General features: G+C 33.3%; 1 protein-coding gene and 1 long non-coding RNA gene across 3 annotated transcripts in view; both read left to right on the plus strand.

Moving 5' to 3' along the window:
• Window positions 1-13,032, plus strand: part of Madm (MLF1-adaptor molecule) — a 30,913-nt gene extending 17,881 nt beyond the window's left edge. For both annotated transcript variants that reach the window (XM_080160920.1, XM_080160921.1), the window contains 9 exons: window positions 7,223-7,341; window positions 7,681-7,737; window positions 8,597-8,729; window positions 9,817-9,922; window positions 10,275-10,443; window positions 11,209-11,322; window positions 11,841-11,951; window positions 12,198-12,269; window positions 12,387-13,032. In XM_080160920.1, the coding sequence (XP_080017046.1) occupies window positions 7,223-7,341; window positions 7,681-7,737; window positions 8,597-8,729; window positions 9,817-9,922; window positions 10,275-10,443; window positions 11,209-11,322; window positions 11,841-11,951; window positions 12,198-12,269; window positions 12,387-12,419 (914 nt within the window). In that variant the 3' untranslated portion in view covers window positions 12,420-13,032. The remainder of the gene's footprint in view (window positions 1-7,222; window positions 7,342-7,680; window positions 7,738-8,596; window positions 8,730-9,816; window positions 9,923-10,274; window positions 10,444-11,208; window positions 11,323-11,840; window positions 11,952-12,197; window positions 12,270-12,386) is intronic.
• Window positions 13,033-17,494: 4,462 nt separating this feature from the next.
• Window positions 17,495-22,688, plus strand: LOC145320285 (uncharacterized). Its single transcript, XR_013880146.1, has 3 exons — window positions 17,495-17,618; window positions 18,786-18,888; window positions 22,647-22,688. It is a non-coding gene; the product is annotated as an uncharacterized LOC145320285 (long non-coding RNA).
• Window positions 22,689-23,773: the final 1,085 nt, after the last annotated feature.

Raw genomic sequence — 23,773 nt, forward strand, 5'->3', positions numbered from 1 at the left:
TGGGAGAAACTGAAAGACGAGGTCATTGCCACTAGATACAGACACAGAGTAGAAATACTACTGGAGGAAAGAGAACGAGAACGGCTGGATGTGCCAGAACGGCTGGAGGTGCCGGAACGGCTGGATGTGCCGGAACAGCTGGATGGGCCGGAACGGCTGGAGGTGCCGGAACGGCTGAACATGCCGTAAGACTCTACGTATTGGACAGAGATAACAAAAGTTGTGACAAAAGCTGCTGAGGACATATGTGGCCTACAAGAAAAAAAGATTGAGAACCCATGGATGGTCGGAAGAGATGAGGAAATACAGAGATTGAGAGCCAGAATAACTGGATGCCTTACCCAGAGAAATGACTGTATGGAGAGGAGACAAGGAGAAAGAAATGCCGCTGATATAGAAAGACTGGAAGCAGAACTAAACCAGATAAAGACACAACTGAAAGAAGCAAGGACTGACCTTCAGAGAAAAACTAGACTGTGGGAGAAAGAATGGTGGGACGGAATAATATCAGAGTGTGAGGAAGCCGGGATCAGAGGTGACTCTGGAGCGGTTTACAAGAAATTGAAAGAGTTGGGCACTAGAGGTATGACTAGAGCCCCAGACTCCACCAACTTGACTAAAGAGCAGTTTAAGAACCATTTTCAGGAAATCTCGAAAGATAGATTTGAAAACAACCCTGAAGACATGGAAGCAGCAGCAGATCTAGTTGAAGATATAAGTAACACTGAAGAAGCAAGATTATGGTCGGACATATTGGAACAGACTCCATCGAGAGAAGAAATTCTAAAGGAGATGAAAAAAATGAGAGAGTCAGCACCTGGAGAAGACGGAGTGAGGTTAATTTACCTGTTCAAAGGAGGACCAGAAATTATTGAAAAGGTTATAGAAATGGTTCAGTATATGTTTGAAAACGGGGCTGAAAAGTGGGATCTATCACTAAAAATTGGCCTGGTGATTCCCCTATACAAGAAAGGCGACAGAAACAATGCTAACAACTACAGAGGAGTTTGCCTGTTGGCCATGGGTTCCAGGATTCTCGCCAGAATCATGGCCAGCAGACTAAGAGTGTGGTCAGAGAAAATGAACCTACTGGACGACGACCAAGCCGGTTTTAGAAAAAACAGATCAACAGCAGATGTTACGCAAATCATGTTTAGGATACAAGAGGACACCAGAGACTTACTTAACAGAGCAACAGCTGCAGGAACTAACATAGACAAAGGAGAAATGCCAGGAGCCCGTCTGTTAGATCTGAAGAAAGCTTACCCAAGGGTAAATAAACCAACACTATGGAAAATTTTAAAGAAATACGGAATTGGAGAGAAAGCTTTGAGAGTTATTTCTGACTTGCATGAGACTACAATGTACAAAATCAAGAGCAGAGAAGGAACAAGTGAGAGTTGGACACCACAGAGGGGACTGAGAGAAGGCTGCCCATCATCCCCAGTCCTATTCAACATTTTTCACCAAGTAGTGATGAGAATAGGAGCTAAAGCAAGAAAGAGAAAGGCGGACGAGACAGATATGGAGGTAGGCATCAGCTTCAAGTGGATCCCAGGTAGTGCCTTTCCAAGCACTGGAACATGGCACTGCATGATAGACTCGAAGTAAAGTATTACCAAACTTTACCAATAAACTGTAAAGAGATATTATAAATATACAACCAAAATAACAAGTTAATGTTGAAATTCAAATCCTTCTCGTTCCTTCTTGAATATAAAATGAATTTGAAAATTTTGAAGATATATTTTAATTTCCTTATCAGGATGATGTTTTTATATGTCGTCTTTATGACAGGTTATTATATTATGAATATATTTCTTAAATTATGTATATAAAAAAATATTGTACGATAATATCAAATTAAATTAAAAATAATTTATTTTTTATATTTTTTTTGTTCCAAAATCATCCCTGCATTAAAGAAAGAAAAATGTGTGTTTTGTTTTACAAAGCAGACTAAATATATTATGATAATATACAACGTCTCTTTGTGAGTTCATATTTATAATATTGATTTTTATAAATGAATTAATGAAAAAATATTTGTTTGAAATTTGACTAAATATCATATCGTATAATTTACTTAACCCTTTTATTTAACAACCTTTGTTTTTAGGTCCTTTTTATTTAAATATTTCAAACAGCTGCCTTTTTTATCTTTAAAGTTAGAAAAACTATTTTTTTATTTTAGAAATCTCAAAATTTATTAGCGGAACCATAAAGTATTTTGAATTTGGGCTGTGGTAAAAAATCTTGATAGTGGACATAAAAATGCACATGAAGCTCTCTAAATTTTTTTAGGATTATTTTTTTGGGGGGGGGATATTCACCCCCCAATTAAAAAAAACTGTTTGGGGGGGTAAATTTTATATGGGGGGGGGATAATCACCCCTTTACCCCCTCCCCTTGGACGTCCTTGTAGTTGTTACAAAATGGGTGAAATTGCACCACAGTTCTGATCCCACAATGTAAAAATTTCAAGTTAGTTTGAAACAGCATTTTGACACTCCGAGTATCGGTATTATCCTCTTAGAAATTTTTTTTTCAATATTGAAAATTTGAGTACCCCCCCCCAACAGCGAACTATGAACTCTGGCCGCAGCGCTCGGCTCCCTAGCCTGCCTAGCCGCAGCGCTCGGCTCCCTAGCCTGCCTAGCCGCAGCGCTCGGCCCCCTTGCCTGCCTAGCCGCAGCGCTTGGCTCCCTAGCCTAAAACCTAACCTAACCTAAAATAGTTGTTCGTCGGTAGTCGGGGGGGGGGGGGGGTGGTACAAAATTGAAAAAAATTGAAAAAAAATTTTCTAAGAGGATAATGCCCGAGTATCATTTTACCCACAAACCTGTTGCATAACTCTTTTTTTTAATTTGAATCCCAAAATAAAGCTTGAACGTCTTTGATTTTTTTATCCTTATATAAAAGTATCATGATAACTATTTTTTTATTTGTCTCAAAGAATCTCGCTAACTGCTAGACAGATATGGTTTTTCTTTACATTAAAGCTTTTTATATGTCCTGGCAATGTTTATAACTATTTTGGGAAGGGTGCCTCCACCATATAAAAATTGCTCCTGAACAAAAAATAACCCTCTAAAAATTTTGAAAAATCATCTTAAGTATAGTTAGGACTTGCCGTTTGCGAAAATGTGTGCAAAAAGTTGCCAATATCTCGTTAGAAGGGACTTAATAGATTTTAATTCTTACTGCTTACGACTCAGTGGACTATAAACTATTAGAAAAGTATCACTTTAAGGTGAAATTTTGAGGGTCAACTTTTTTTCTTTTAAAATTTGCAGTGATGGGAGAAACCCAATAATTCAGAAGCTAAGAGAATAAAAATTGACAAAGGACTGTTTGCTGATGACACAACAATTGCTGGAAAGAAAAAAGAGCTAAATCAGGGTGTTGACGAGACAAAGAAGGTCATGAACATGTTAGAGGAGAGAAATAATGATGACAAGGAGGAGACACTAAATTTCGGTAGGGAGGATAGTGAAAAGATCAGAATGCTTGGATGTTACATGGGTGAGAGTGAAGACACCAAACAGAGAAAGAAGAGGGCTGGAGCCACCTGGCTTAAGGTCAAAAACAGGTTAAAAGGCTCTAAATTGTCCAAGAAAATGCAGGCAAAAATTATTGAAGCCTGTGTTGAATCTACCTTACTTTTTGATTGTCAGACTAGGACATGGCACCTGAGCGAAATCAAGCAACTCCAGAGCACAATGGACAAAAAATATAGGTGGCTGTGGAGTAAGAAAATCAAACCCACACTTATTCAGATGCAAGAGGACGGTTATAACATGCAAGATGTCAGAAACGAATTGGACGTGAAGAGTGTAAGATGGAAAATTGAAAAACAAGTAATGGAACGGATTGGACATGTTTTCAGAATGGATGACGACAGAATGACGAAAGCAGTAGTATTAGGCTGGATGGAAGATTTGGAGTCATTTGACAAAGTTCCAGGAAAGAAGAGAAAAACCATACTGTACTGGAAGAGGCTACTGAGGGAGGCCAGTATAGATTACACACAGATCGGACAGCTGACAGAGGACAGGAAAGTGTGGAAGGCAACAGTCCAGGAACGGATGAAGTACCTGGAGTCCTGGGAAAGACGGAAAGGAAAGAGAATCCTGGAAGAAAGTGGCCCTAGAAATCCGGTAGATGACATTGACGACAACTTTATTTGCACCTACGAAAACTGTGGTATTGTTTGCGAAAACAAGACAGGTCTCATTAACCACAGAAAGAGAGTCCACAAGAAATCTAGTCAAAAAATGAAATTTACATGTGATTTATGTGGAGAAATTTTTGACTACAAGTCAAATCTAACAACACACATGAAGAGCTGTACAGGATCATACATTGACGCAGACAGAAAGAAATGTGATAAATGTGTGAAGATAGTCAGCAAGTCTAACTTTGCCAGGCACATGAAGAAGTGCAATCCTGACGCAGAGAATGAGGGGCAAGCTCCGAGGTCCAGAAGAGCCCCATGTGAACACTGTGGTCTACAGTACACAGTACAAAATTTAGCCAGACATAGAAGGAAGTGTAGAGATGGGCGGTAGTGTCTTACAGGACAGAATACCTTTCAAGTCAAGTCAAGTCAATACTAAGAATTAAAATCCAAGCAAAAAGAATATTGATTTTTTATTTTAAAAAAGGCATTTTAAATTAAGTTTTAAATGTAATTATTAAATTATTTTGAAGTTTATGTTATAATGTTGTTTTCAAGTAAAAAAAAGGATTAAATTCAACGTTATAGCATAAAATTATTAAGAATACAATAACACACACACATTTCGAATTCATTGAGCTCTAAAATGCGCTGTTGTTTTAAGAGATATTAAAAAACGCCTGTAACAAATTCGATGTATATTTTTATAGAGAATATGGACATATAATTATTTTTTTGTACTCCTAATGGTTGTTTCCCAAATCTGGAAAACGCAGTTTTTTTTTAAACGCCCTGTATCTCTCTCGTTAAAAAGTTATCAAATGTTTTCTTAATTCAAAGTGTTAATTTTTTTAATTTAAGTATATAAAACAAACCTAGTAGGTACCATGACAACAAAATCTTGAAATCAACCCACTGAGGATCTAAAAGCAGTTGCTTATGTTGCGGACAAATACGTTAGAAAGTGCCCCTCCCCCCCTCCGTTATTTCCTCCCCTTTTTAACCGACAATTACAAGGCTTTTTTGTTGAAAAAAATGCATATGTTTCTACTTTTCCGACAAGATCAGTAATTTTTTTTTCTTTTAAATAAGGCATCAGTTTTCAAATAATCTAATCTTGTTTTAAAAGTTATTGTCTATTCTTTCTAAAGTAAATTTTATTTTTGTTACGGAGGAGGTAATCAAGTGTAATCTGGTATTTAGGTATAGCGAAAGTTTTTACTCTGTTTAAACCAGGGAAGGAGGGTACATGGGTCTGTGTATTACACTAGTCCCCAAGGTTTTTCATAAATTGATATATTAACAAACAAATTTGGGGACTTTTAATGAACTTTGATTGGTAGGTTTATTAGGTTAAGTGTCCAAACGTTTAAACCACTTATTATAGTCTACAAAAGGGGTTATTTTGTTTATCATTATTGAGGATGTACATCAATTTATCAACCATTGTCTTATCCATTTAGATCCCTGCTTTCAAGCTATACCTTTCAAATTAATTATTCAAATACCAGAAATGCAATGGTAGTAATAACAAGGACAATTTTGTTAAAAAAGTATCGCAGCCAAAACAAGGTAACAACATTCTTGTTAAATAATAAAATTATTTTTATACAGACATTGTTATTAAATACGACAATATTTATTAGTAGGCAGGGATTTTAAGGAATAAGACAATGTAAGTGTAAACCCCAATTATGATAAACAAAATTACTCTGTAGACATTTATTGATTTATTGATAAAAACAAAGTTTTTGAGTTAAAGAATCAGAAAACATGTTTATAAAACTTTTGGTAGGGATAGTTGTGAGGTATAGGTATAAAACCTGTTCCCCCGACCCCTATTTTCACTTAATTTTGAAATATTGGGAGTGGGGGGGGGGGAGGTAATTGCTCGGCAGGCAATTTTAGGGAAGGCACGGACAATACATAAGTTATAGATTAGCTCTACTACAAAAAAGTAAATATCTATCTATCTCAAATGTCAGAATATAAAAAAAAGAGTTGGATAGAAGGATAGATGGATACAAATATATGTACTATGATGTACTCTAACTGCATCCAGTTTCAGTATTATTTAACTTTAAAAAGAATAACATTAACGATTAATAGTTCATATAGGTATAGTAATTGAAATATAATTTATATCTTTTAATTAATTGTTACAAAAACCTTGTTAAAAAGGGATGGTTCTAGATGTGTAATCCATACCAAAATTTATTATTGGATAAAAAAACTTACCGATTTTATTATCATTTATTTTTAAGAACAGAGTTTTGTTTCCCCAGTTTTTTCCTTCATACATTGTTCCCAAACCTTTAAGTTTTATCCTAGAAGGGGATTCGTTATAACCTACCCCCCTCCCACCCCCCCCCCCCCCCCATATGTAGGCTCATATAAAGCCAACCACTAATTCTAGTTTAGATGTACTAAAACAATTAAACTTAATGTTGTAAATCAATGTTTTTTTGTGCTGTATATAAATTGGGGATTAACATCATGATATTTAAATAAAATGCCCTTAAACAAATTCAAGTGGAATAGTAAAGAAACAGATAACAGGTATTTACGCATGAACAAATGTTGCAATTATTTCCTTTTTTTGGTGTGCAAACCTTTTGCCAAATCTTTTAAAATCTGTATTAAAACATATTGGGCTTTTTACAGAATGTTTCTTGGTATATTTTTCATAAAAGGGGCATGGGTACTTGATTTTTTATTTTTTTTTGAGGGACAAGGGGAATTACTCCTAAGCCTCCTGGTGGGAGAAGAGAAAAAAATAAGACTTAAGCTTTTGGCCGACAGTTCTCCCTTAAAAAGATTCTGATTTTTAGACTTTTTATAAGGAAACTTGGTGATAAAAAGCTTGCTTTAACGAAAACTCGCAGTTTCGGTTAGAAACCCCCCCTTTTCCCCCTGTAGATAAAGAGCGCCCCTTATTAAATAGATAAATATCCAAAGAAGCATTCTTTAAATGTAAAAAATATTCTTTAAAAATGTGAAGTTGAAAAAATGTTTCATAAATATTTTTTTTTTCAAATTTAGAAGAAAACAGCATGGCGTTGACGCCGGCAATCGACATTTTTGCATTTGGGATGTGCGCCTTGGAGACAGCCGCGCTTGAACTCACAACAGCTGGCGAAGACGGCAGCTCCAAAGTCAAGGTAGGCAAAAAAAACAGTTAATTGTTCTACAGTGAAAATTTTTGCAAAAATTGGGGAGGTTGGGTGGGTTCAGTGGGCATGTACCTCATTTTAAATCAAAACCTAACACTCAAAGGAAATCAAACATAAAAAGAGTTACAGCACTGGGATGGTGCCTTTTTCGGTGAATTGAACAATGGACATATTTAAGTCATTAGCAATATGTTAAGCCCTTTAACATGCTGTTTCTTTCTTAGCAAGCTGTTATCGGATTAAAATTTATCTTTTCTTTGACAAACATAAATCATTTTAATATAAAAGGAAGCTTATTTTTTATTGATGAAATTTATTATAATTTAGATATCACCAGACGCAATTGAGAAGAGTATAGACTCCTTAGCTGATGAACTACAAAAGGTGAGTTATGGAATGAACAATATAACAATTAAATCAGCGTTGGGGAGCCGTTTGATTTGGGTGCGGCTCCGGATTCGACCTGAATTAAAAAAAAACTCATTACATTTTTTTGCCAAGTCTATTTCTTTCACTTTTTAAGGTTTTAAAAGTTCAGTTTTTGATAAAATTGGACTTGAAAAACGGCATTTGCACACGACATAACAGAGTTACAAAAATCTCTTTTTAAATTTAGCTAACCTGGAGCCGAAGCCGTTTTTCAACGAAAGTAACGGCTCCGGCTCCAGCAAAATATGGCGGCTTCCGGCTCCGGCTTCACAACGCTGAATCAAATTAATTTCTGTTAGAAAAAATACCATTTCTGAGCCATACAGTAAAATCACGTATTTTGTCGTATAATAGAAAATTTCCGACGAATGATTGGTTTTAGAAGTATTATTTTACATGAGTTAAAGCAAAAATATGTTTTAAAAAGTTGATTCCTACGTAATTAAGGATAGATTTGCCATAAAATAGCCACACACAAAAACGGCTAAACGGCTGAGCCGTCAGCCCTTACTTTTCCAACTTATTGTTTGATTTAGGGAAAACAGACCCTTTAAGGATTACTCATGCCAAGTTTTATAGAGAATTCGGATTCTAAGTGCAATTTGCGCATTGATTACGAGATGGTTGCATTAAAAAAACCTTACCTGTCGTTCTATGCATTAATTTGAGGTTTATCTGTCAAAGGAGTAGGATGTATGTGTATCTGTTTAAATAAAATGTTTTTTTTTTATAGCTTGACGGATGAGAAAATAACTTATAATATGTTTTGTATGTCATTGTCTTTACATGGAATGGCTAATCTTTTTTTATTTAGGATTTTATTAGAAAGTGTTTGAACGAAGATCCTGATAAGAGACCGAAGGCTCGGGACCTTCTCTTTCATCCAGTTCTTTTTGAAGTACATTCTTTAAAACTGCTGGCAGCACATACTTTAGTCAAAAATCCAGGTATGATTAGATAGATAGATGTATAGATGAATATTATACACAAAGGCAGTATATGGTACATCCAGTTCTATTGAAAGTACATTCTTTAAAACTGCTGGCAGCACATACTTTAGTAAAAAATCCAGGTTTATTTAGATAGATAGCACAGTCCACTCGAAGCGACAGTAAGAGAAAAAAAATTTCCCAGACATAAGGCAACTGTTTCTAAAATGTCCCAATGAACATATAAATTTAGTGGAAAAACGAAAATCTTAAAGTGAGGCCTTTTTAAGAAAATTAAATTTGAAAATTTCAAGTTCAATTTTCACCCCCTAGGAGTTACCGAATAATCATGACAAGAAAAGCAAAGATTATTTATTTAAAATTTTGAATAAGTTTGCTTTTATAAAGTTCTTCATAAAACCACTCCAGAAGGGAGTTAATTAATGGCCATTTTTAGCAGTTGCTTTGCTAAGGTCACGGAAATTTAGCCTTAAATAAATCATATATAGAGAGGTTTTATGAAAGACTTCATAAAAGCAAAGTTGTTCAAAATTTTAAATAAATAATCTTTGCTTTTCTTGTCATGATTATTCGGTAACTCCTAGGGGGTGAAAATTGAACTTGAAATTTTCAAATCTAATTTTCTCAGAAAGGCCTTGTTTTAAGATTTCAGTCTTTTATACTAAATTTATATGTTCATTGGGACATTTTAGAAACAGTTGGCCTTATGTCTGGGAAATTTTTTTTCTCTTACTGTCACAACTGATAGACAGATAGATATATGTCGTTTTATTTAATACATCCAGTTATATTGGTAGTACATTCTTTAATAAAACTGCTGGCAGCAAATGATTTAGTAAAAAATACAGGTATAATTAGATGGTTGATGGATGAATAAATGTTACAGGTGGGTATATATTTATATAGAATTAGACAGTTACATACATTCATATAGAAAGGCATAAATTCATAAACAAACACACACTGTAAAAGGTCATCAAAATTTTAAACTATGTTTTTGATGATTTGTCATCCTTCTATATGCTTTTATTTAATGCTGTGCTAATCTTGTCAAACATTGATAAACTCCAATATTATTTTGTAGGTCGTACAAATGAGAGTTTAACGGAGGAAGCTATCCACAGATATTATGGTAATAATGCTGTTATGGCCTCGGTTAATCATGAGGAAAATCCACAAACAACTTTTAGGTACAGTTTATTTTAGTACCAAGATTAAAAATATATAACTCGACAACCTTTAGTGGCAAAGCTACTCTATAATTCATTTGGTCTGTCAGTCCGTCTGTAACGTTATGGGGAACACGTGAACTAATTGCCTTCTATTAATGATAGAAAGCTAAATTTTAAGTGCAGATGCCTTGCACGTCTGAGCACCAAGTACATGATTTAATTGGTTCGTCGGTCATGTTTCAAATACCTACTTATATTCATAAAGGTTTCGTAATTTTCTACTATTTATCACATGACTGAGATTAATTTTTGAGACTGTCGTGATTTATTAAAAAAGATTCATGTTTTAAATATTCTGTTTTATCCGCAGGTTATCAGACTTCCCAGTCCACGAGAAGCTGGAAAAATTTATGGAGGACGTCAAGTACGGGATCTATCCTCTCACAGCTTTTGCTTTGGCTCAACCCCAGCCATGCAAGACCAGGGCTCCTAGTCCAGAGACACACAAGTCAGATAAATCATGTTCCCCTGAGCCACAGGTAATAGATAGATAGATAGGTCAGTGGTTAGATAGATAGATAGTAGATACTATAGAACAAGGATGACAACATCCATAAAAGCGAAGCACTGGAACGGTAGGACAAACGGACATTAACACTTGTATAATATCAGAACTGAATAATCAGAATATAAATGTATAAGAATCGAAGCAAAATTGTAAGTAAAATTGTTGAAAAACTGCTTGATACAAAATAATGGACATACTTACAACTTTAGGATTTGATTATAGAGTTGCTTCGCTTATAAAATTGTACTTTGTTGTCCCAGGAATCAGTATTCCAAAAATCAGATCAATCGGATTATTAGATCACATAAAAATTAGTTGTTAAAAAAGTAAAAAAAATCAACATGTTTAGAATAAACGTACGGACATTCTGGTAATGATTATAGAGTTGCTACGCTTTCTAAATCGTACCTAACTACTAAAGGAATCACCATGCAAAGTTTGAAATCAATAGGACAATTCTAACATGTCTAAATTAACGAAAAAAGCTATCCGTTACGGACGGACGTACAGACGGACCACCCTAATTATAGAAAAGCTTCGCTTTTAAAAATAGACAGACAATGAACGTCCTCTAAGCGGATTTGGGTTAGTTTTGTCCGTTTGTCAGGTTTAGTTTTATTCGGTACTGGGTAGGCTTTTTTCAAAATGAGTGGGGGTTAATCGACTAGGCCCTTTTCTTTAATTTTTTTCTTTAACCCTTGCATGCTATAGTAGACTAAATTTTCTTTTCTGCTAGGACGTGGAGAACCGGCGTATTCAGACAATGCAGTGTTCCCTTACCAGTCCTGGAGGAGATAAAACTAAGACAGAACAGACAGAGCTTAGTCTTAGGATACTTCTCAGGATGGAGGTATGATTATTTTATTAATCATTATAAAATAGTAACAGGATGTATGTCTTCTTGTGTTTGTGTGTGTGTGTGTGTGTGTGTGTGTGCGTGTGTGTGTGTGTGTATGTAGCGAAGTATCTCGCTAACCACCGATGTTATTTAAACAATGGCGCTAATATGGTTGGTACAAACAAAGCTTCTCAGAATTTAAAACATTTTCTTGACTTACGTTCTGGTAAATCTATGCATTATTTTTAAATTCAACAAGGAACAGGGGTGACAACATCAATAAAAGCGAAACTTTAAAATCAGATCGTAGGACCTCTTGCCGCACCTTTATCAGTCGACCCTCCCAGGTTTGCTGGCATCCTGTGCCCGCCATATTAAAAAAAAAAAAACTCAATTATGTGTCATACCCATATTGAAAAGGTCGCTCAGTTATAGCTTTCTATCTTTCACACACAGAAAATGAGATAGAAAAAAAACGACCGTTAAGGGTTAATGTTCATGAAAATCTTTACTGATTGTAAATATTTTAGGATAATATGAACCGCCAATTGAGTTGCAATATCAGCAAAGAGAAAGATTCTGCCATTGGTTTGGCCGCGGAATTGGTTCAACATGGCTTCATTCACGAGGATGATTCCCAGGTTAGAAACAAAAGCAGAGAGGGAGGAGAAAATGGCCTTTAGATTATGTTAAACGGTGTTGCAAATTTTATTTTCATTTTATCTTTAGAAGGGGTAATTTTGTTTATGATTATTTGGGTTGTACATCAATTTATCGTTTATTGTCTTATCGGTGGCCTGAATACGACCGCCGAGCCCTGGGATGTAAGATTAATTTATTCATAATTGTCCTATCCATCCCTAACTAAAACCTAATTATCTATTCAGGCTATTGTTGAGATGTTAGCCAAAGCATTGATCAAATTTCAACAGGAGGAAGAAAGCTTTGAAAAATCAAAGGTACTAAAATAACATATAAAACAGGGAGGTAGGGGACATTGGCCAGTAAACTTATACTGCTACCCAAAGTTTTATAAGCACGATCTCCCATGTCTCATTGATGAAATTTTTTTCTAGGAGGAATACCAGCCTGGCCTGATATGTACATGAGGCAAAAATCTGGTGATCAAGTCTTCCCGCCAAATTAATTAAACAATAGAGAGGACGACATTGTATTTCAGTTTTATAAACTGGTTTCTCCCGGTTATTCATTGATTGATCGTTTATTTGGATGAATAAAATAACTCAAAACAACTAATAGTAGTTAATAATATTACGTATAAAACTGTTTTAGAGGCACACTTAAATTCAAACTAAAAGGAATTATTTCATTTTAATAAAATCATAAATATGCATTAAGAAATTCACAAAAATTATGCTTTGACAAAGTTGTCGAGTTCAAAGTCAGGAAGGGATATTTTCTCTACAGAAAATTTTTTTTTTAGTATCATTGACTAGTAGAAAAGCTGGAGGCAAAAATGTTTTTTTTCTCAGGAGAAATGTCCCCGACTAGTTTTTCCGCGAAACACGCAGCTTTACATACGGCCAGCCATATCATATAACCGCTTTTAATACATATGAATATTGAATATATGATAAACCTTATTATAAACAAATACATACCTATATATTATTAATATTGTATTTAACCATATAACTGACCTTTTCATTAAAGTTATTGTTTTATTTTTATTTGTTACAATAAAGTTATGTTTTCATATAATTTAATTGTTGCTTAATTCTATTTGTTTTATATAATCAACTAGCTACTTTACTCTTATAAACTAGGAGCTCTGTAGTCTATAGGGTAAGAAGGGGGCAGAATAGCCTAAAACCACCATAAGACCTAAATTCAAAATTAAAATATAAAACCATCCTGAGGCCTAAGTAAATATTTTTTAAAAGAAGAACTCCATGGGTTCAGTAATTATTGAAATATAGGATATAGGTAAAGCCAACATGCTATATAAAGAAGGTGTATCAACTTTTTTTTTATAGCTAGCCGGTTCTTTTAGTAAGTAGTAGATGTAAAATTTTTCATAGAATTCAGATATGCAATCGGTTTTTTTGTAGACCTCTTATTTTTTAAGTAATTTAAGTTTTTAAAAAAAATAATTAAGTCGGTTTTAAGGTACTAAAACGCAACAAAATAAAAGAAGAAAATGGCCAGTAAGAACAAAAATAGTAAGATCTTTAATTTGACACCTTACTTTTAAAATTCTGTTGAGTAATTATTGAAAAAATCTATTTTTTTAACCTCGGTTTAATAAAAACTTTAGACCTAAATATTTTCTCAAACAAACATAAAAAACATGGGTTCATATATACCTTTAGAATCAGAAAAATATTACGAATCCATTGTAAGCAAAATTGAAAAAAAGTAAAAAAAATAAAAAAATAATCAAATGGCCAATTATATTTTTTGTTCAGGCAACACTATTGTCTTCCCTTTTTTACCCCCTCTTTACCCCCTTCCCATTTTTATACTCAATTCAAGAATTAAGACGTTGCCTGTACAATATAATATGATATTTTCATATAATTCCTTTTATTGTAGTTTATATACTATATTGTAAACTTTTTTTTTCAATTTTGCTTACAATGGATTCGTAATATTTTTCTGATTCTAAAGGTATATATGAACCCATATTTTTTTACCTGTGAAATAATAAAAGTAAGTTCAAAGTTTTTATTTTCGTGGGTTTAAAAAAATCGATTTTTTCAATAATTACCTGACAGAATTGAAAAAGTAAGGTGTCAAATTAAAGATCTTACTATTTTTGTTCATAATGACCATTTTCTTTCTTTTTTTTGTTGCATTTTAGTACCTTAAAATCGACTTAATTTTTTTTTTTAAACTTAAATTACTTAAAAAATAAGAGGTCTACAAAAAAACCGATTGCATATCTGAATTCTATGAAAAATTTTACATCTACTACTTACTAAAAGAACCGGCTAGCTATAAAAAAAATAGTTGATACACCTTCTTTAAAATAAAGTTTGGGTGGCAGATAAAAAGTGTTGCCCCTCAACGACAGCTGAAAACATGTATAGGTTTCGTGATTTTTTCGAATCAATAAAGTTTAGACGAAAAAACGAGCTTACAACTTTATAGCTTTCCCATAACAAGGGAATTATGTCCATATGCCAAAATTTTCAGAAGGTGTAAAAATAAAGGAAATGGATTGAAAAGGATCTTGAATAATGTAGACAAATGTAGCCTCAGGACATTTACTTAAGAAAAGTAGCCTCCACTGTAAATAAAGGACATGGCCGCAGCGCTCGGCCCCCTGGCCTGCCTGGCCGCGTGCGCTCGGCCCCCTTGCCTATAACCTTACCTAACCTATGTTAGCCTCAGGACATTTACTTAAGAAAAATAGCCTCAAATGCCATTATATAAGTGGTTTAGAATTTACAAAAAATGGTTGGTAGGTTATTATTTGATTCATTTATTTGTCTTTGTCATTTACTTACAAAAATTACATTTAAAGTATAAAAATATTAATTTAAAACTCATTCAAGATATTCAAGTTGGATAAAAATTATTTATGTACACATATAGAAAAGAATATTATTTCAAAATTACATTGGTTCTTACAAAAGATTAAAAAAAATTCTTTACATTTAAGATGTAATTGGCAGACTGAATAAAGAAGGGAGGGGCAGGGACAGTATTATTAAGAGCAGAATGCTCTAACACTGTTAGGTACAAGGGTCGCCAGAGGATGACTGGTCCCTTACCTTGGTATTGCCCCTGTAACTCAAGTCACACATCCTGTGTTATTCCCTTAGCCCAGTCACCAATAAAGCCTCAAAAAAATAGTGTATCACATATAAGATGTGCTTGGCAGACTGAATAAAGATGAGAGGGGCAGGGACAGGTATTCTGATAGTAGACAGCTCTGACCCTGTTAGGATTAAGAGTCGCCAGAGGATTAATGAAGGATCATTGTCGACTGGTCTCTTACCTAGGTATTTACCCTGTAAAGCATAATAGAGCTGACTAACAGAGTAGGAATGAAATTTATCCAGGGTCAAATTGAGTTGTTGTTAATTTTTCAGATCCTAGTTTATAATTTTTGTTTTTAAGCAAAAAGTTCCTTTGAAAGGAAATAAATTCAAGTAGATTTGAATTTAATGGAAGCTTTTTTTTAAGTCTTAACTGAAAGATAAAAAATAAACAAGTATAATTTCAATATTTAAAACAGTAATCAGGTTTCAGGTGAGCGTTTTTATTTTTAATTTTTATTTTTGTTATTAATATTGTTTTACAATTTATAGGTTAGGTTAGGTTATAGGCTACTTGTCTGGAAGCTACTTTGTCCAAGATGTTGAAAATGTATTTGCATTAAATTGAAAAAAAATTGAGAATTGAACTCCTCATTATAAACACTGCATTTATTGGGGGGATCAACTAATAAAAAGGCTAGGTGGTTCAATTATTTTATAATAGGTTGTGTAAATGTGTAATGAACTTCTACTTTATGTATTCTTGACATCAGCAAACCATTTGATTACTGTAGGAATTGAACATACCTCTTTTCACATAATCCTTGCTAAAGTAACCCTGTGGATTAAGCTATAAAAATTGGAAAGAATTTTAATGAATATAATAGATTTGAAATCTGCATAAAATTTTAAGGATTTTTTATAAAATTCGTTTTTTATATAATTCATTATTTAAAAGCGCAAATCCAATTTAAGTTAATAAATTTTGACCAATAGGATAGGTGGATTGGAAACTACCTGCGCTCTAATTGGTTGAATGATGTACGTCACTTAAGCTTCTCCAATCAGGGCGCAGATAGTTTTCAATCCACCAATCACAGATGTCAAAATTATTTAACTTAATTTGTATTTGCGCTAATAGATAAAGAATTATACAAAAAACGAATTTTATAAAAATTCCTTAAAATTTTATGCAGATTTCAAATCTATTATATTCATTAAAATTCTTTCCAATTTTTATAGCTTACTGTGGATTGATAGTTAGGCGAATGTACAAAGAAATTAGTTGCCGCCTTATTTCACATGTTTGACAGCTATATTATAGGACCAGGTACCTCTTTAACGTTCTAGAAGTAAACCAAGCATATCCTCGACAGCAATGAAGTCTACGCGATACAAATTACGCTAATGCAACAGGTTATTGACTAGCATACTTACTATTATGTACTAAATGATAGAGTAGCTGCGCCACTGACTACAATAATATAGTTGTTGATTTTGACTATTTAAAATGAAGACTTATCAGTGACGTATTAACTAATTCTGTATGCGGCCTTACATGAGGTCCAATCATAAATACTTTAACCTTAATATTTGTATTAGAGTATACATAGTTTAGACTAGCAGTGTTTATTCTTTCAACAGTTATTTTCTATTAGAGTATACATATCATCACTAGTTCCCAAAAGTTTTAAAAAAACCTTTTCTCGATCATTGATTTAACATTTTTGGGGACTTTAATTGTTTTTTATTGGTTGGTTTAATAAGTCCAAACGTTTCAACACCTAACTGTAATCTAGAGAAGGGGTAATTTTTATATTTTCATTTTATCGGCAAATGTCTTATCCATTTAGATCCCTGAATCGATACATAGTTAGAAAAGTGTCTTTACTATTAGCCTCTAGGGGATCCTCCTCCCCTCTCAATATGTTTAGCAAGGTTCCTGTTTTATTTCGAAAAATAAGAAAATAAGTTTTATGGGCAATATTTTTTCTTGTCATTTTCACGAGAGGTATATATAGTATTTCCATCACTAAACTAACAGGGATGTTTTGTTTTAAAATGAGCCCAATCGGGTCAATGGTTACAAAGATCTTGAGACAGACAAACATCGATCACACATGATTAGTCTACGAGCCTTAAATTCTACTACAGTGACAAACAATGTTTAATTTGAGGAAAGCTTTTGGAAAATCATTTTTACTTGTTTTTTTACAATGAATTATTAATAAGGGTAAAATTATTCCACTTAAATATTTCTTTATTAATGCTTAATCATGTAGGGGTAAACATTATTTTCAAAAAAAAAATAATGTTCAAATTAGTTTTTAAACCAAAAAAAAATTAAAACTTATTTACCTACTAAACTAATTATTTACAAAAAAAACAATATTTTATTTTTGTGAATTTCTTAAAAGTTAATTTTGATTAGTAAATTACTAGTGTTCAAGAGTGAAAGGTGACTGAACAGTATCAAAGGCCGACGTGATATCAATAAATGGCGATTGATGTTGAAATTGGGTATAGAAACTTATAGGATGTCTGCTTTCAGCAATTTATTTGCTCAGTTCTATACAAAAGGTATTTATTATCCTACTTTGTATGCTATTCTAATAGTATTTTATGTTGATGCAAATTTACATCTTCTTTATTTTACGGAAGTGTTGGCATTAGATAGAAACCTATCTTAAGAGATAAGACAATGGATGATGAATTGTTGTTTATTCCCAAAGATACACAAAGTTACCCCTCTATAGATTAAATTATTCGTTGAATGGTTTGGATATTGCTAGTTTGATCCAATCAATCAAGATTTAACAAAAGGCCCCAAAGTTTTTAAGTTCATGGGATATCATGTTTATAGAACATAATAATACAGTTGGATGTCACCCTCACCCAACGTAGTTCATAGTCCAATAATACCTCATGAAGTTAAAGAAGCACTAATAGAACAAATTGTAAAGTAAATAACAATAGTATGAGTAGGGGGAATGTCGTTGTCCATAAACAGGTACAACCAATTTAATGTAAAAATTTTCAGACAAAGTTAGAGCTTCCAAAGAGTTAGCTCAGCTGTCTGTGGTATATTGCTTTATTTAAAACCAAAGCTAGAAATTTTTCCATATTAAATGAGATGATGTCAGAGATCGGAGGGGATAGGACAATAGCGAAAATTTTACATTACAAATAACCAAACAAAATTACCTTTCCGGTATATTAAAATTGTTGGTGCAACCAAGGGCTCGGCAGCCGCTTCTATGCCTCAGTGCAATTTTTTTTAAATCAGAGGGAAGTAGAGCAGGCAGCCTCGCGTCATTTACGACTAAGCCACAAATTAAGATCCGTTTGGATGCTTTGATTTTTTTTAAAAAAAAGGGATTGCTATATTTTGGTCAATAGGCTTCCAGCTTATATTTAAAATTGTAAAAGTTTGATTTCCCTTAAGCTTTCAGGCGGCTGCCGAGCCCTTGCCTGAAGTATTAACTTCACCAAATTTTGGCAATCTCCTTTTTAAGAACTAAATTTTAAAGCATCCAACCGGGTTTAAATCTAAATCTTAGTGGCGGCTGCTGAGCCCTAGTTAAACCATCCAATCAATATTTACAATAAGTCCCTAAAGTCCTTAAGCTAAATCATGGGAGATCATGTTCATAAAACTTTGGGTACCCGAATAATACACAGTTCTATATCCCCCAAATACAACTGCCTAAAGTTTGACATCTTGATAAAACTTGCTGTGTTTGCCAGGAAAATGAAAGAATTAAGTGTGGAGGAGTTTCGCCGCCTATCCGCTGAGAAGAAGTCTCAGGAGCTCTTCTGTCTGCTTAAAGAGAATAACAAACTTTTACAGGTAGTGTAAATTCATATTTAGTAACAGGATGTCTGTATGTGTGTCCGCTTTTATCGCGTCTACGGCTGGACTGATCAGTCTAATTTATTTAATCACGGGGAGAGGGATAGTTTTTAATCGTATGACTAATCACTGCGGGGAGCCCTAACCTGCATGGTCTATATCTGCGGTGCACTGACCTTGCTGGGTTACAGAGCACCTAACCCAAACCTAAAGAAAAAAACAAACAAACTATAAAATATGCCTCTTAAATTTTTCAAAATAAGATATGGGGGGCGGTGTTTACTCGACTATGAACTTTGAGGGAAACCGTCGTTGAAAGATTAAAACGCTATTAATAAAAAAGCGTGTAGTGTCCAATAAAGAATAACGTCATACAATGATAGGCCAGTATACATTGGTCAATTACAATGTATACGGGCCTATCATTGGTCATTTGTATTGTTTGATGTCATTTTTTATTGGACACTACACGCTTTTTTATTAATAGCGTTTCAATCTTTCATATACACTGTTTCTATTACTATGCGTAAAAAAATCACTTTAAAATAACTTTAAAGAAATAGAATGGTTATTATAAATATATTTAATCTAATACAAATCAAACAAAGTGACAGTTTGTATCAAAAATAAACATGAAAAACTTGAACAAAATTAATTATACCTACTATATAGCGCAGTCATCAAATGGACAAAAAGTTAAATAATATATTTGTAGGTTAACTTTTTGATTTATTGATTCATAGTTTACAGCAAAACAATAAATCCATATAAACATATAATTTTAAATATTAATTTATCATTTTTCTGAAAATTATCATAATATGTGTACTTCTAATTATTGAATTTTTTTAAAAGCTAAGTTTTTCTATATTTAGGGTCGGTCCATCCGTCCGTAACAGTTAGCTCTTTTCATTAATTTAGATATATTATAATTGTCCTATCAATTTTAAACTTTGCATGACGATTCAAAAAACACTTAGTTACGATTTGGGAAGCGGAGCACTTCTGTAATTGGGATAAGAAAGTCTATGCGTCCATTTCAAACATGATGAATTTAAATTTTTTATCAACAAAGTATGTCTTAAACAGTATTCTTTATTTACGTATTTTTGTAACAAATTTATGTTCAATTTTACGTTCGTATATCCTATCATTTTAGAGCTTTGCTTTTATGGTTATTGTTATCGTTGTTATAATTAAAAGGTAAGACAGGTGATAAAAAAACATAACTTTTGGTAAATTATAATCAATACAATGATAGTTCTTTTTGATTTTGATTTACAGGGTGGGGCAAATAAGACCGGACAAATTCTAACTTCTAAACAAATGAACATAAAATCGTCAATTTTAAAGATTTTATTGAATTTTAAAAACTGGCAAGAAAAATAGGTATATGACTATTAGATTATTCAATAAAATCACTGCCAGCCTTAATCACCGCCTCTACCCGCCTCCTCAACCGCCGGCAGGTCCAGGTCAAAATGTACCTGTCCAAGCTGGCGTAGTTCTCCTTGATAGTGGCAATGAGTGAGGTCTTTGTGGCATGAGCACGTCTATTGGTGCATGCTTCAAAGTAGCCTCAGGTCCCAAAGTCCATTGAATTAAGATCGGGCTGCTGGGAGGCCACATTTCCTTAGAAACGTGAGTAACCACAGGATCCAACACGGAGGTTCTTATTTTGACCACAGTTGAGCTAGAACGACGTTTTTTACCTTTTTAGAAATTGCATGAAGTTTCAGCTAGGGTTGTGAGCGCAACCCATAGTATAAAATGAGTTTTTAAGTTCAAGATGGGTTCGTGAAGTCAAGAACCGAGAAATTTTCACGAATTTTCACGGTTTTTGACGTTTTTTACATCTCAAAATCTGCCCGTATCACTTTGCTGGAGTACTACGGCCAAGCTATTTCAGATAGAGAGCTCTAGTCTTTTCTAGTGTCTTACTTATGTATCTGACAGTATCCCCAGCAAGTTACATAACTCTACCTCACCTACAGATGGGCTGAGGTCAGATTTAGTGGGCCCTAGTCGAGAATTCAGTTTAAACCACCGGCGCATTTGGAATCTGCCTTGTTGAACATATGCGCGGCCAGCTCGTTGTACACGTCCATCTTCGTCCAAAGATTTTTTGTGCTAAAAGGTCATTAGCTTTTTATAGTGTGGTCAAACGTCCTGATTGGTCAAGTAGTTTTGGCACTATGGCCGTTTAAAGTTTGTCCGGTCTTATTTGCCCCACCCTGTACATATCAGATAAGTGTATATAAAATTAGTGATCAAAAACTATAAAACATGTTATAACTTTTTTTAACACTGTCATTGATTAAATTGCACTTTTAGGTTTAAGAATTAATGAGGTGCATAAAAACTCTTTTTATGAAGTAATTCAACAAAATAAATGCCAAAAAACATACTACAAAATGGTGTACTGCCTTATAAAAAAACACCTAATTGTTGATTTGATTTTATTTTGTTTAATAACTTCATAAAAAGAGTTTTTATGTGCTACTTTGGTAATGAGTAAACCTAAAAGTGCATTTTAATCAATGATAGGGTTGAAAAAAGTTATAACTTGTTTTATAGTTTTTAGAAAGAACATATTTTTTTGTTCCTATACCTTTTTTTATCATAAAATGTGAGAAACTGTTTTTTTCATATATAAGGTGCAAAAGTAACACTAGAGAATTTTTTTTTGCCTCAAGTATGTTCTAAACTTATAGATAAACATCTTTCATAAAAAATTGTTTTCTAAATCTGTCATTTAAGGCATGAAATTAATTTTGAAAATTAACATTGCAGATTTTTGCAAATAACTTGCAAATATGATTTCTGCGGATTTTCTAATTTACATAGGCGTTTTCTATATATATTCCTCTTTCCAGAAATACCTCTCTTGTCAAGATTGGATAAAAAAATCTTTATGGTCGAGATTCCATAACTGTGAGAGGTGGAAAAACCCAACTCAAAATAAATCAAATTTTACACGAAAAAAAACGACGAAAGAAATTAAGCTGCAGACTTAATTATCGATTAAGACGGATTAATATTAATTAAAAATCATTTATTGTAATTAAACTCATTTGTGGCTTTCTTTGAAACGACAAAAAAAGACAGGATTTGCTTTTGCAGCCGTCCGCCAAATCAATTAGCCGCCCAGACTAACTGTTTAGGGATAATCGTCAGTCGTAGCTTTTCTATTTTTGAAAAAAAATCTTTTTTTGCAGCCAAATTGATGCTTTTAAAAATGTATATGCAGCTAAGCCGCCGCGGCTTACAGGCCTTTTTTACTTTAATAATACATTTTAGTTTGCGCATTTACTATATGCATAAAGGGATAGGTAATGAATTTTCCAAAGATCGAGAAAACTCAAAGTTTCATGCGTGACGGCATTAAAATACGTCTATAAAGGAGGGATGAGAATAGAAGTGGGAAAGGACACCCCTAAAAAAGAGATGGATTTTTATGACACTTTGAGCTTTATCCAAAGATAATTTAAATTGAAAGCTTAATACATTATTATAACACTTTTTTGACATTTGAAAGCATATGAATTTTTTAGGCTAGGTTTCCGTGGATAATAAAGTGAACAAAATTGGTATAGTTATTATTGTTATATAAATTAATATAATTCGACTTTATATATGATTTTTCAGTATGGCTGAGAACTTTTTTTCAGTCTTGTGGATATTAATCGGGTTGAAGCCAAACTGGAAAATCTAATACACATTCATGAGATCTTTAATCCTTTTTTTTTTTCCAGGAGACAGCCCTCAGTATCTCAGCTAATGTGTCAACAAATCAGGGAAAAAAGTTTAATATTAAAAAATTGCGCAGTTTCTCTTTATGAGTACTAATCTGTCTTTTTCTATAATTCACTGTTTATTTTTGATAATATATGTAGAATATCATAGAGAGAGGAGACTAGCCCGCAAAGTTTTATGATAATGTTTTATTCGTTGGCCTAACAACTTTGGGGACATTAGTGAATTTTGATTGGTTGGTTCATTAAGTTAAGTGTTCAAACGTTTTAACTACTAATTTTGATCTACAGAAGGGATAATCTTGTGTTTCACCTAAGGGATGTACATAAATTCATCAGCCATTGTCTTATCCCTTAAGATCCCTGGTACCATACAGACTAACAAACAGACAGACATACAATCGAAATATTATATTAGCTACTAAAAAAACAGTTTTATATAATTTATAACTGCGTTGATTGTTTAAGGTACTTTAATGAAATATTCATATAAAAATAGATTAAAAACAAAATTATGGTTTTGGTATTTTTGGTTAAATTGGTTTTCTAATAATATCTTTGATTAAATTTAGCCATGAACTTAACCTTCCACTATGGTATCATAGACAAAGATAGTTAGAGGTAGACAAACAAGGATGACAACATCTATGAATAATAAAGCTGCTATTCTAAAAATTCATATTTGCCTATTTTTTTTTGGTTCGCAGTTTAGAGTGGCTTTGCTACTTACTAAAAACCAAGATTCGATAAATCATCCTCAAAAGCTTATGTGTGGCTTTTGGTTAGTTATAAATGTTGAGGGGGAAAGAAAGTGTTGAAGATTAAAATACTTTCCACAATCGACAATAAGTCAATATAAATCTCTAAATGATGAAAAATAAAACTAACCCTAGTTTGGAGCAAACCAATCCAAACTCAATAAATATACCACACCCCTCCTTAACCGAACTTTAGATTAAAAAAAATTCCCAAACATTCGGACAATTGGGCGTTCAAATAGAACCTAATTGTAGTTAGAATCAGTTGAGAACGAAATCCTAGCCGTTCCTTCTTGCCAGATATTGCCATTTTAAGATTTTAAGTGAAATTACACTAAATATCCTATTACAAACTTAAATCTTCTTGAA

The sequence above is a fragment of the Acartia tonsa genome, chromosome 5, assembly GCF_053477335.1.
Source record: "Acartia tonsa isolate MP-2025a chromosome 5, ASM5347733v1, whole genome shotgun sequence".
In the NCBI taxonomy this organism is placed as follows: domain Eukaryota; kingdom Metazoa; phylum Arthropoda; class Copepoda; order Calanoida; family Acartiidae; genus Acartia; species Acartia tonsa.